The 14,679-nt window shown below is 46.4% G+C and overlaps 1 protein-coding gene across 4 annotated transcripts in view; it reads left to right on the top strand.

Annotated features, from left to right (window-relative positions):
• kif20ba (kinesin family member 20Ba) overlaps positions 1 to 14,679 on the top strand; it is a 30,434-nt gene that overhangs the window by 9,720 nt on the left and 6,035 nt on the right. For 3 of the 4 annotated variants that reach the window (XM_058399548.1, XM_058399546.1, XM_058399547.1), the window contains exons 21-32: positions 50 to 899; positions 1,109 to 1,247; positions 1,390 to 1,512; positions 1,614 to 1,674; positions 1,863 to 1,988; positions 6,802 to 6,932; positions 8,158 to 8,313; positions 8,396 to 8,572; positions 9,721 to 9,837; positions 10,548 to 10,640; positions 10,945 to 11,163; positions 12,560 to 12,610. In XM_058399548.1, the coding sequence (XP_058255531.1) occupies positions 50 to 899; positions 1,109 to 1,247; positions 1,390 to 1,512; positions 1,614 to 1,674; positions 1,863 to 1,988; positions 6,802 to 6,932; positions 8,158 to 8,313; positions 8,396 to 8,572; positions 9,721 to 9,837; positions 10,548 to 10,640; positions 10,945 to 11,163; positions 12,560 to 12,610 (2,243 nt within the window). The remainder of the gene's footprint in view (positions 1 to 49; positions 900 to 1,108; positions 1,248 to 1,389; positions 1,513 to 1,613; positions 1,675 to 1,862; positions 1,989 to 6,801; positions 6,933 to 8,157; positions 8,314 to 8,395; positions 8,573 to 9,720; positions 9,838 to 10,547; positions 10,641 to 10,944; positions 11,164 to 12,559; positions 12,611 to 14,679) is intronic. The other variant, XM_058399549.1, reaches the window with a different exon arrangement.

Here is a 14,679-nt window from a genome sequence, read left to right as displayed (position 1 = left end):
ACCCACTCACGTCGGACATAACCGATCTGCTGTACATCTCCATCTCCAGGTTCTTCAAACGTCATCGGCGCCTGCCGTAATGACTCATCTGTGGCTGAGGTCAAAGGTCAGGTGGATCGTCTTCAGAAGGAATTGTGTCAGAAGGACGGGCGGATCTCGGATCTGCAGCGGGAACGCCAGACTCTGGAGTTCTGTGTCCAGGAGCTGAAATCTGCGCTGGAAGAAGAGAGGCAGTCCTGCACCAGACTTCTCCGAGAGACTGAGCAGAAGATGGAGGAGGAGCAGCAGCGAAGGTTTCACTCAGTCATCACCAGGATGAAGGAGATGGAGGAGAAACTGGACACCGCTGAGAAAACCTGTGCCGTCTTCAGAACCTCTCAGACGGACTCATCAAACACACTCATCAAAAATCTACAGCAGGAAGTGACCCGGCTCAAACAGGAAGCGGAACGTTTTGGTGAGGCGAAGGTTACGCCTGAGGAAGTCTCCAGGTTACAGGAGGAGAGCGAGAGGAAGGGCGAGAGAGTGAAAACTCTGGAACAACAACTGCTAGAAAGTCAAAATATTCATGACAACCTCAAGAGTGTGAGCTCTGACCTCCAGGTTGAGGTCAGCAACCTGAAAGGGGTCATCGAGCAGAGGGCAGCACTTCCGGTGAAGGACAGCACGCCCAAACAAAACGAGAAGACGGACACCGAGCTGTCTAATAAGGCAGCCCAGCTAGCCAAGAAGGAGGCGGAGCTTGCTGCGAAGGAGGTGGAGCTTGCTACTGTCCAACAGGAAGCACAGGAGGCACGAAAGAGAGAGGTGGAGAGGAGGAGAGAGCTCCTTGCTGTAGCCGAGGAGGCCATCGCTCAGAAGGAGGCGGAGCTTCAAAAACGAGAGGCGGAGATCAGCAGGTGAGTCTTACCTGAGCTGAGTTATAGCTGACAGGAAGTCTTACCTGAGCTTAGTAATGCACATGCTCTGTTGACACACACACACACAGTTGTTATTGAGGTCCTGATGAAGTGAATTTGATCAGTGTGTATGACACTAGCATATAGAGTGGTGTATAATAAATTCCGGTTTTGTAATGTTCTGTGTGTGTGTGTGTGTGTGTTAAAAGGCTGAAGGAGGAGCTGAAGTGCAGTAGTGGACAGTTCTCGAGTCTGTCTTTAGATGCTCAGAGGAGAGAGGAGGAGGTGTCTGATCTGAGGGAGAAACTCGCCGACTCCAAGAAACAGATCCAGCAGGTCCAGAAGGAGGTGAGGTGTCTGAGACTGTCAGAGTCAGGTGTAGCAGAAGACTTTAAACCTCGGGGACATGTCTCAGTGTGTGTGTGTGTGTGTGTGTGTGTGTGTGTGTGTGTGTGTGTGTGTGTGTGTGTGTGTGTGTGTGTGCGCTTAGATCTGCTCCATGCGCGATGTAGAAAGATCTCTGAAACAGAAGCTGAGTGATGTGGAGAAGATGAAATCCCAGCTACAGAACGAGCTCTCCAGCCGAGATCGCACCATCCAGCAGCTCAGGAGTGTAAATAATGATAATAATATACACTTTATAGACATGTTATAGACACCTTACATACCTGTTATTACATAGGTTTGAGTTTAACGTGTGTGTGTTAATTCCAGACTCGTTCATCGGATTCTAAGAGTGAGGGTCACGCCCATCTTTACGAGAAAGCTCTTAAAGGTGCAGTACGTTATTCACATCACACACACACACACACATTGTGTGGCTTTTCCCCCAATTTTTTCAGTTACTATGGCAACATAAGGTTTGACATGGTTTCACTGAAACAGCTAAAACAATACTCAGGAATATTCTGTTATTTCAGTCGATCACTGTGTGTGTGTGTGTGTGTGTGTGTGTGTGTGTAGATCTGCAGGAGTGTCAGGGTGTGATAGAGGAGATGCGTCTGGTTCTCAGTGAGCAGGAGGAGACTCAGACTCAAATGGACCTGGAGCTGGAGAGCAGAGAAACTCAGATCCATCAACTTACAGAAGGTAACACAATATACACACACTACACACACACACTACACACACTACACACACTATACACACTGCACACACTACACACCCACTACACACACTATACACACTGCACACAGTACACACACTATATACACTGCACACACTACACACCCACTACACACACTGGACACACTACACACACTATACACACTGCACACACTACACACACTATACACACTGCACACACTATACACACTGCACACACTACACACCCACTACACACACTGGACACACTATACACACTGCACACACTACACACCCACTACACACACTGGACACACTGCACACACTACACACCCACTACACACACTATACACACTGCACACAGTACACACACTATATACACTGCACACACTACACACCCACTACACACACTGGACACACTACACACACTATACACACTGCACACACTACACACACTGGACACACTACACACACTATACACACTGCACACACTACACACACTATACACACTGCACACACTACACACACTATACACACTGCACACACTCACTACACACACTATACACACTGCACACACTCACTACACACACTATACACACTGCACACACTACACACACTATACACACACACTGCACACACTGGACACACTACACACACTACACACCCACTACACACACTATACACACTACACACACTACACACACACTATACACACTGCACACACTACACACACTATACACACTGCACACACTCACTACACACACTATACACACTGCACACACTCACTACACACACTATACACACTGCACACACTACACACACTATACACACCCACTACACACACTGGACACACTACACACACTACACACCCACTACACACACTATACACACTACACACACTACACACACACTATATACACTGGACACACTACACACATTATACACACTGCACACACTACACACCCACTACACACACTATACACACTACACACACTACACACCCACTATACACACTGCACACACTACACACCCACTATACACACTGCACACACTACACACCCACTATACACACTACACACCCACTACATACACTGCACACACTACACACCCACTATACACACTGCACACACTACACACCCACTATACACACTACACACCCACTACATACACTGCACACACTACACACCCACTACACACACTATACACACTGCACACACTACACACACTATACACACTGCACACACTACACACCCACTACACACACTACACACCCACTATACACCCACTATACACACTGCACACACTACACACACTACACACCCACTATACCCACTACACACACTACACACCCACTATACACACTACACACCCACTATACCCACTACACACACTACACACCCACTATACACACTGCACACACTACACACCCACTATACCCACTACACACACTACACACCCACTATACACACTACACACCCACTATACCCACTATACACACTACACACCCACTATACCCACTACACACACTACACACCCACTACATACACTGCACACACTACACACCCACTATACACACTGCACACACTATACACACTACACACACTACACACACACTATACACACTGGACACACTACACACCCACTATACACACTGCACACACTATACACACTACACACACACTATACACACTGGACACACTACACACACTATACACACTGCACACACTACACACACTGCACACACTACACACACTATACACACTACACACCCACTACACACACTATACACACTGCACACACTACACACCCACTACACACACTATACACACTACACACACTACACACCCACTATACACACTACACACCCACTATACCCACTATACACACTGCACACACTACACACCCACTATACCCACTACACACACTACACACACACTATACACACTGGACACACTACACACACTACACACCCACTACACACACTATACACACTACACACACTACACACCCACTATACACACTGCACACACTACACACCCACTATACACACTGCACACACTACACACCCACTATACACACTACACACCCACTACATACACTGCACACACTACACACCCACTATACACACTGCACACACTACACACCCACTATACACACTGCACACACTACACACCCACTATACACACTACACACCCACTACATACACTGCACACACTACACACCCACTATACACACTGCACACATTACACACCCACTATACACACTACACACCCACTATACCCACTACACACCCACTATACACACTGCACACACTACACACCCACTATACACACTACACACCCACTATACCCACTATACACACTACACACCCACTATACACACTACACACCCACTACATACACTGCACACACTACACACCCACTATACACACTGCACACACTACACACCCACTATACACACTACACACCCACTACATACACTGCACACACTACACACCCACTACACACACTATACACACTGCACACACTACACACACTATACACACTGCACACACTACACACCCACTACACACACTACACACCCACTACACACCCACTACACCCACTACACACACTGCACACACTACACACCCACTACACACACTACACACCCACTACACACCCACTACACCCACTACACACCCACTACACACACTACACACCCACTATACACCCACTATACACACTGCACACACTACACACCCACTATACCCACTACACACCCACTATACACACTGCACACACTACACACCCACTATACCCACTACACACACTACACACCCACTATACCCACTACACACACTACACACCCACTATACACACTGCACACACTACACACCCACTATACACACTACACACCCACTATACCCACTACACACACTACACACCCACTATACACACTGCACACACTACACACCCACTACACACACTACACACCCACTATACCCACTATACCCACTACACACCCACTATACCCACTACACACACTACACACCCACTACATACACTGCACACACTACACACCCACTATACACACTGCACACACTATACACACTGCACACACCACACACCCACTACATACACTGCCCACACTACACACCCACTGCACACACTACACACCCACTATACACACTGCACACACTACACACCCACTATACACACTGCACATACTACACACACACACTGCACACACTACACACACACTATACACACTGCACACACTACACACCCACTATACACACTGCACACACTACACACCCACTATACACACTGCACACACTATACACACACTACACACCCACTATACACACTGCACACACTACACACACACTGCACACTATACACACTGTACACACTATACTACACACACTGTACACACTATACTACACACACTGTACACACTATACTACACACACTATACACACTGTACACACTACACCCACTATACACACTGCACACACTACACCCACTATACTACACACACTGTACACACTATACTACACACACTGTACACACTATACTATACACACTGTACACACTACACCCACTATACACACTGCACACACTACACCCACTATACACACTGCACACACTACACCCACTATACTACACACACTGTACACACTATACTACACACACTGTACACACTATACTACACACACTGCACACACTATACTACACACACTGTACACACTATACTACACACACTGCACACACTATACTACACACACTGCACACACTATACACACTGCACACACTGCACACACTATACTACACACACTGTACACACTATACTACACACACTGTACACACTATACTACACACACTGTACACACTATACTACACACACTGTACACACTATACTACACACACTGCACACACTATACTACACACACTGTACACACTATACTACACACACTGTACACACTATACTACACACACTGCACACACTATACTACACACACTGTACACACTATACTACACACACTGCACACACTATACTACACACACTGTACACACTATACTACACACACTGCACACACTATACTACACACACTGTACACACTATACTACACACACTGTACACACTATACTACACACACTGCACACACTATACTACACACACTGCACACACTATACTACACACACTGTACACACTATACTACACACACTGTACACACTATACTACACACACTGTACACACTATACTACACACACTGTACACACTATACTACACACACTGCACACACTATACTACACACACTGTACACACTATACTACACACACTGTACACACTATACTACACACACTGTACACACTATACTACACACACTATACTACACACACTGTACATACCACACTACACACACTGTACACACTACACACACTGTACACACTACACACACTGTACACACTGTACACACACTACACACACTGTACACACACTACACACACTGTACATACTACACTATACACACTGTACATACCACACTACACACACTGTACACACTGTACAAACTACACACACTGTACACACTGTACAAACTACACACACTGTACACACACTGTACACACTGTACAAACTACACACACTATATACACACTGTACACACTACACACACCAAACTGCTGTCTTTTGGTCAACCTCACTGACCTGTTCCTTTACTTCATGCCAGATTTTATAGCAATACACTTACACACACACTCACACAGACACACAGGTTTCACTTCTGTGATCCTGATTACACAAAGAATGTGTGTGTGTTTCTGTGTGTTTTTAGAGCTGGAGAACCTAAAAGAGCTGCTTCTGAAACAAAGGAACAGTAAACAGGTCCATCATGATGAACCAGCACACAGTGATGAAATCACACGGGCCAAAGAGGACGCAGTGCAGGCTCAGGACAACCTGAAGGTGAGGTCATAAGAGTAGGTGTGTCCTAAACTACTCTGTGCTCGCTGGACACTACACCAAGTGTTTCCAGCCCTGGTCCTACTCACTCACCAGGTTCAACCACTCAGCTAATTAACGGTCCTTCCTGGGTGAAGGTTCTCCAGGACCAGGGTTTGGGAACTTGCTCTGTAGACTAGAGACTCATGTCCCAAATAACACTATTCACTATATAGGGCACATAGACATTATCATCAGTCCAGTGTGGGCGTTTCCCAAACCACACACCCTATTAACTACATAGACGTCATCATCAGTCCAGTGTGGGCGTGTCCCAAACCACGCACCCTATTAACTACATAGACGTCATCATCAGTCCAGTGTGGGCGTGTCCCAAACCACGCACCCTATTAACTACATAGACGTCATCATCAGTCCAGTGTGGGCGTGTCCCAAACCACGCACCCTATTAACTACATAGACGTCATCATCAGTCCAGTGTGGGCGTGTCCCAAACCACGCACCCTATTAACTACATAGACGTCATCATCAGTCCAGTGTGGGCGTGTCCCAAACCACGCACCCTATTAACTACATAGACGTCATCATCAGTCCAGTGTGGGCGTGTCCCAAACCACGCACCCTATTAACTACATAGACGTCATCATCAGTCCAGTGTGGGCGTGTCCCAAACCACGCACCCTATTAACTACATAGACGTCATCATCAGTCCAGTGTGGGCGTGTCCCAAACCACGCACCCTATTAACTACATAGACGTCATCATCAGTCCAGTGTGGGCGTGTCCCAAACCACGCACCCTATTAACTACATAGACGTCATCATCAGTCCAGTGTGGGCGTGTCCCAAACCACGCACCCTATTAACTACATAGACGTCATCATCAGTCCAGTGTGGGCGTGTCCCAAACCACGCACCCTATTAACTACATAGACGTCATCATCAGTCCAGTGTGGGCGTGTCCCAAACCACGCACCCTATTAACTACATAGACGTCATCATCAGTCCAGTGTGGGCGTGTCCCAAACCACGCACCCTATTAACTATATAGGGCACTAAAACATTATAAGTCCGCTATGGGCTTGTCCCAATCCACACACACTCTTCACTACATAGACATTAGGTGTCTATTGTGAAAGTGTCCTAAAACCACACACTATATTTATAAACACTGTTGTCAGTCCCCTGTGGGTTTTCTTTCAAATTGTGTGTGTGTGTGTGTGTGTTAGATGCTCAGTGAGAAACATCAGGCTGAGCGCAGGAAGTGGATGGAGGAGAAGCTGGTCCTGATCGCTCAAGCGAAGGACGCAGAGGAGAGGAGGAACCAGGATATGAGGCGCTATGCTGAGGACAGAGAGAAACACGCCCGCCAACACACTGAGATGGTACACACTCATTACTTCCACTTCCTTTGTGTGTGTGCGTGCATTTGTTTATTGTTTTATTTCTTTATTGTTTTCGTGTCAGGAGTCGCTGAAGGCCTGTCTGGCTGAGCGTGAGCAGGAGATGGATGAGTGGAGGAAGGAGAGAGACACACTGGTCTCTGCTCTGGAGGTCCAGCTGAAGAAACTCGTCTCTACCATCGCAGACAAAGATGAGCAGATCAGAAGCCTGAAGTGTACTAACACAGATCAACCACCAGAGGTCAGTGCAGCATATTTTAACATAATACCCCTGCTTCCCAATACAGCCGCATGCCTTTTATGCGCCCTTCATGCACCCTTGTCTACTTCTATTCTCCATCTCCCCTGAATTGTTATATTAAACTGTAAAGGTGTAAGCTATTATTGTGATAAGTTGATGACAAAAAAGGTTTTTGTCATTTTTAAAGAGCTAAAAATTAACCCAAAAAACTTTGAACTGTTTAGATGCAGTACTGTGACACACAGAGGCCACACCTCCTTCACTGAGACTGACACACAGAGGCCACACCTCCTTCACTGAGACTGACACACAGAGGCCACACCTCCTTCACTGAGACTGACACACAGAGGCCACACCTCCTTCACTGAGACTGACACACAGAGGCCACACCTCCTTCACTGAGACTGACACACAGAGGCCATGCCTCCTTCACTGCGACTGACACAGAGGTCACACCTCCTTCACTGAGTCTGACACATAGGCCACACCTCCTTTACTGAGACTGACACACAGAGGCCACACCTCCTTCACTGAGACACACAGACGCCACACCTCCTTTACTGAGACACACAGAGGCCACACCTCCTTTACTGAGACACACAGAGGCCACACCTCCTTTACTGAGACACACAGAGGCCACACCTCCTTCACTGAGACTGACGCACAGAGGCCACGCCTCCTTCACTGAGACTGACGCACAGAGGCCACGCCTCCTTCACTGAGACTGACGCACAGAGGCCACGCCTCCTTCACTGAGACTGACGCACAGAGGCCACGCCTCCTTCACTGAGACTGACGCACAGAGGCCACGCCTCCTTCACTGAGACTGACGCACAGAGGCCACGCCTCCTTCACTGAGACTGACGCACAGAGGCCACGCCTCCTTCACTGAGACTGACGCACAGAGGCCACGCCTCCTTCACTGAGACTGACGCACAGAGGCCACGCCTCCTTCACTGAGACTGACGCACAGAGGCCACGCCTCCTTCACTGAGACTGACGCACAGAGGCCACGCCTCCTTCACTGAGACTGACGCACAGAGGCCACGCCTCCTTTACTGACAGAGGTCATGCACTCAGCGGTCCTTCACTGGGCCTGATGGGCAGATAGGCCACACCCCCTTCACTGTCCGCTTATGATGTTTCAGATGTGTGACAATGGATTGATGGAGCAGCTGAAGGAGAAGGAGGCGGAGCTAAAACAATTGAAAGAGCAGCTCAGAGAGACAACACACACATGCCCCACTACAGACTCATCTACACAGGTCTCTCTCTCTCTCTCACACACACACACACACACACACACACACAGAGATTCTAATGTCACAGAGAACAGACAGTAATCACACACCATCTGAGAGTCTAATGCCAGAGTACACACACACACACACCACTACAGAGTCATCTACACAGGTGTCTCACCCACACACAACTCACTACAAAGTCATCTACACAGCTCTCTCTCTCACACACACACAAAACCCAATACAGTCATCTGCAGTGTCTCTCAGACACACACACACACACTACAGAATCATCTACAAAGGACACACGCACAGATCATTATAGATATTAATGCCAGAGTAAACATTGTGTGTGTACACACACATTTTCTGTGACATTCTAATGTCACAGAGAACAGACAGTGATCACACACAATCTGAGAGTCTAATGCCAGAGTACACACACACACACACACACAGATTATCACACATACACTTAGACAGTGTAATCTTGAAGAGGTACACACAGGATGAGGAATGAAAACATAGTCACGCTAATGCCAGTGTATATACACACACACACACACACACACTGCCTGCTTTTTCATCACTCACTGTAACCATGGCAACAGCTTGTTGAATATTATCTGAACCTTTTTAAGTGCCTTAGTGTCTTAATGTGTTAATTGGTGTATACTCACTCATTAGGGATATTAGTACTGGTGATTGAAGTGTGTGTGTGTGTGTGTTAGACCGTGGTGGTGGAGGAGTGTATATCTGAGCAGCTGGTGGACAGCACCACTCTGAAACACACAGGACGAACCAGAGCGTCCGTCACCAGCCAGGTAAAACTTTACAAGGAAGTTTTGCTGATTTGCATAAATTTGCATGTTCATGTATACTCAGAAACATGTTAATGTTTTTCATATGGAAATGTGTTTCAGTAGGTTAAATTTCCCACGCTTGGTGTAAGTTGATATGCTGGGCTTTTGACTGTTTGTTGGCAACAGTAACCACAGAGACGGTGCTTAGCGATGATGGTGGTGATTAAAGGGATTAACAACGTTAGACACTTTACTGTCAGGAAAGTACACATCTTCTATGGGTTTGGATGATGATGATGATGATAGTGGTGCTGCTCTTCCTCAGGGTTCTTGTGGCAGTGGTCCGTCTGTATTGGACTCATCAGTCATCTCCACGGAAACGGGTCGGTGTTCTCGGTTCCCGCGGCCTGAGCTTGAGATCTCGTTCAGCTCCCTGCACCCAGAACGCTTCCGCCTGAAACGCCCCGGAGAGAACGGAGAGATCACCGTCAACCTCTCACACACACACAACATACGCAAGAGGAAGAGCAGCGAACTGGAGAGGGTGAGGAGAACACACAAAACACACACACAACACACGCAAGAGGAAGAGCAGCGAGCTGGAGAGGGTGAGGAGAACACACACACACAAAACACACACACGCAAGAGGAAGAGCAGCGAGCTGGAGAGGGTGAAGAGAACACACACACACAAAACACACACACAACACACGCAAGAGGAAGAGCAGCGAGCTGGAGAGGGTGAAGAGAACACACACACACAAAACACACACACAACACACGCAAGAGGAAGAGCAGCGAGCTGGAGAGGGTGAGGAGAACACACAAAACACACACACAACACACGCAAGAGGAAGAGCAGCGAGCTGGAGAGGGTGAGGAGAACACACACACACAAAACACACACACGCAAGAGGAAGAGCAGCGAGCTGGAGAGGGTGAGGAGAACACACACACAAAACACACACACAACACACGCAAGAGGAAGAGCAGCGAGCTGGAGAGGGTGAAGAGAACACACACACACAAAACACACACAAAACACACACGCAAGAGGAAGAGCAGCGAGCTGGAGAGGGTGAGGAGAACACACACACAAAACACACAGTTCATGGAGCTGTTAGGTATTTAATCATTAGTATTTCTGTATTTCTGCAGTGGAAAGGTCAGTGTGATCACAGTGCAGAAGAAACATGCAGTAGCTCATCTGTTTATTATGCACGCTGGTCAGCACACAGGAAATATCATATACTCATTTGCATATTAATCAGGACAATCACAGAATACCGCTGTTGTTTAGAACTCTCTCTCTCTCTCACGTATTTGCATGTCGGATCTGAGGGCTTTACTGGGTAGAATGCTTATTTGTGTATCAGATGATTATATAGCACAGTAAAATGTTTCAGAATTGGTTAGAGGGCTCATTTGCATATCGCATATTACACACAAATGGTATGATGGACAAGCGAATTTACATATCCATCTCACACTGGACAATGAAAGTGAAAGGGGCGTGGCTTAAATGCCTCATTTACATATCCATCTCACACTGGAGAATGAAAGTGAAAGGGGCGTGGCTTAAATGCCTCATTTACATATCCATCTCACACTGGAGAATGAAAGCGAAAGGGGGCGTGGTGTAAAGGGTTAATTTACATATTCCAGCCTTTGTTGGTGTGTCAGTATTGCAGAAGGCTTTGATATTTAATGCAATACATATGATTATATATTAGTATGATCACTGTACTGATCCTGTTATATCACACACACACACACACACCATAATTTCGACTCCATGCTGATTCTTGTTGTGGGAGTCACAGGGGTTTGTTGACGATTTGGCAAGTTCTCGTGCCTCCTCCACACTGCACTCCTCACTCAGCAACTGATAAAATGATTCAGTGTGTGTGTGTGCGTGTGTTTGCTTTGTGTCCTTTAAGAAGCGAAGCAGCAAAAGAAAGAGCAAAGCGAGACCCACCACAGCTCCTCAGGTATCTGATCGGCTTTTAAACGCCTCTTGGGGTGATTTATCCTGATGTGTATAGCGGCTTTGAGGCTCCTACACAAAAAGCTCTTATACACACACACACCCATGTACAACACACAGCTTTAGGCTGCTAATCAGCTACACAATACTGTTATAATGGACATTCTGCAGTCCAGTGCAGGAGAACGTCTACGTGGGAAGGCAGCATGTATCTAGGGGTGGATGTAGATAGAGTGATAAAGGATGAGAAGATGGATTAATAGATGCATCATCATTAAATTCTGGTCTCTGAGAACCAACAATAAAAAATACAGCACTGTAGACCGATCAGCCATAACGTTATGACCACCTGCCTAATATTGTGTTTTTGCTACTAAAACAGCCCTGATCCGTCGAGGCACAGACTCCACTACATCCCTGAAGGTGTGCCGTGAGATCTGGCACCAAGATGTTAGCAGCAGATCCTTTAAGTCCTGTAAGTTGTGAGGTGGAGCCTCCATGGATCAGACTTGTTTGTCCAGAACATCACACAGATGCTGGATTGGATTGAGACCTGGGGAATTTAGACACGGAGTCAACACCTCAAACTGGTTGTTGTGGTCATCAAACCATTCCTGAACCATTTCTGTTTTGTCCTGCACTGTGTATTCTGACCCCTTTCTATCAGAACCAGCATTAACTTCTTCAGCAGTTTGATCAACAGTAGCTCGTCTGTTGGATCCGATCACACGGGCCAGCCTTCTCTCCCCACATGCATCAATGACCCTTGACCGTCCATGACCCTGTCTCTGGTTCACCACTGTTCCTTCCATGGACCACTTTTGATAGATACTGACCACTGCAGACCGGGAACACCCCACAAGAGCTGCAGTATTGGAGATGTTCTGATCCAGTGGTCTAGCCATCACAATTTGGCCCTTTTGGTCAAACTCTCTCAAATCCTTACTCTTGTCCATTTTTCCTGCTTCTAACATCAACTTTGAGGACAAAATGTTGACTTGCTGCCTAATATATCCCACCCACTAACAGGTGCCATGACGAGGAGATACTCAGTCTTATTCACTTCACCTGTACGTGGTCATAATGTTATGGCTCTATATCATGTTTTACATTTAGCGCAATGTTGATCATGTTGATTGTGCTAATTCATTGTATCTTAATGACATGTAAAATTAGGAATATTAGTAACATCAGTTATGTCTTAAATACAAATAGATTTTAGCGTATCGACACATTATGGTGTGCTGCAGCGCCCCCTGGAGGTTTACAGCTAGCCAGTGTTTAGAGCTTCCAGCTATATGAACTACAATCCCTCAAATTTCCACTTATGGCTAATGGCATGTAGATTTTCATATAAAAGACTTCATGTAGATACAATTTATTGACATCAAACCTACATTAAATATAATATAGAAATAAAAATAATAAAGGACAAATCTGCTGAGCACTCAGGAGAGATCACTCCTAACAGAGCACTCCATCCCATAACTCTTCATCACTTAACATTATCATCATCGTCTTTTTAAAATCCCAGGTGATTTTCCATCTTTAGTCTGATCTGTGATTAGTGGGTGAATCTGATTGGGTTTGGGTTTTTTTATGTACAAACAGGGATGAGGTATAACATTTAAAAAAAAGATAATTTCCTGAGCTGGTGTTGGGTTTGAATCTAATGTTGGGTCAAGTAATTCGGCTACACTTTTTTACATTATAAAGTTCTGTGGATGGATGGTTTGATGGACAGATTGAAGGGTGGATGGATCGATGGTTGGTGTGATTGAAGGAGAAAGGATGGAGAGTTTGGTCAATTGGTGGAGGGATGGATGGACGGTTTGTTGGATGTTTGATGTTAATTGGATGGAGAGTTGGATGGATGGAGGGTATCATGAATTGGTCAGTGGATGGATGGGTTTGGTGGATGGATGAAGAGTTTGATGAGTGTGTGGGTGAAGGAAGAGTTTGATGGGAAGGTGTAGGATTGGAGGGCTTGCTCAAGGTGGCAGCTTGGTGGTGCTGGGACTTGAACTCCAATCCTTTGATCATTGAGATCGTGATTCCACCACCATAATTCTC

This window comes from Hemibagrus wyckioides, linkage group LG09 (genome assembly GCF_019097595.1).
Source record: "Hemibagrus wyckioides isolate EC202008001 linkage group LG09, SWU_Hwy_1.0, whole genome shotgun sequence".
Classification (NCBI taxonomy): Eukaryota; Metazoa; Chordata; class Actinopteri; order Siluriformes; family Bagridae; genus Hemibagrus; species Hemibagrus wyckioides.
The sequence above is the reverse complement of the archived record's forward strand: the minus strand, read 5'-3'. Positions and strand labels throughout refer to the sequence as shown.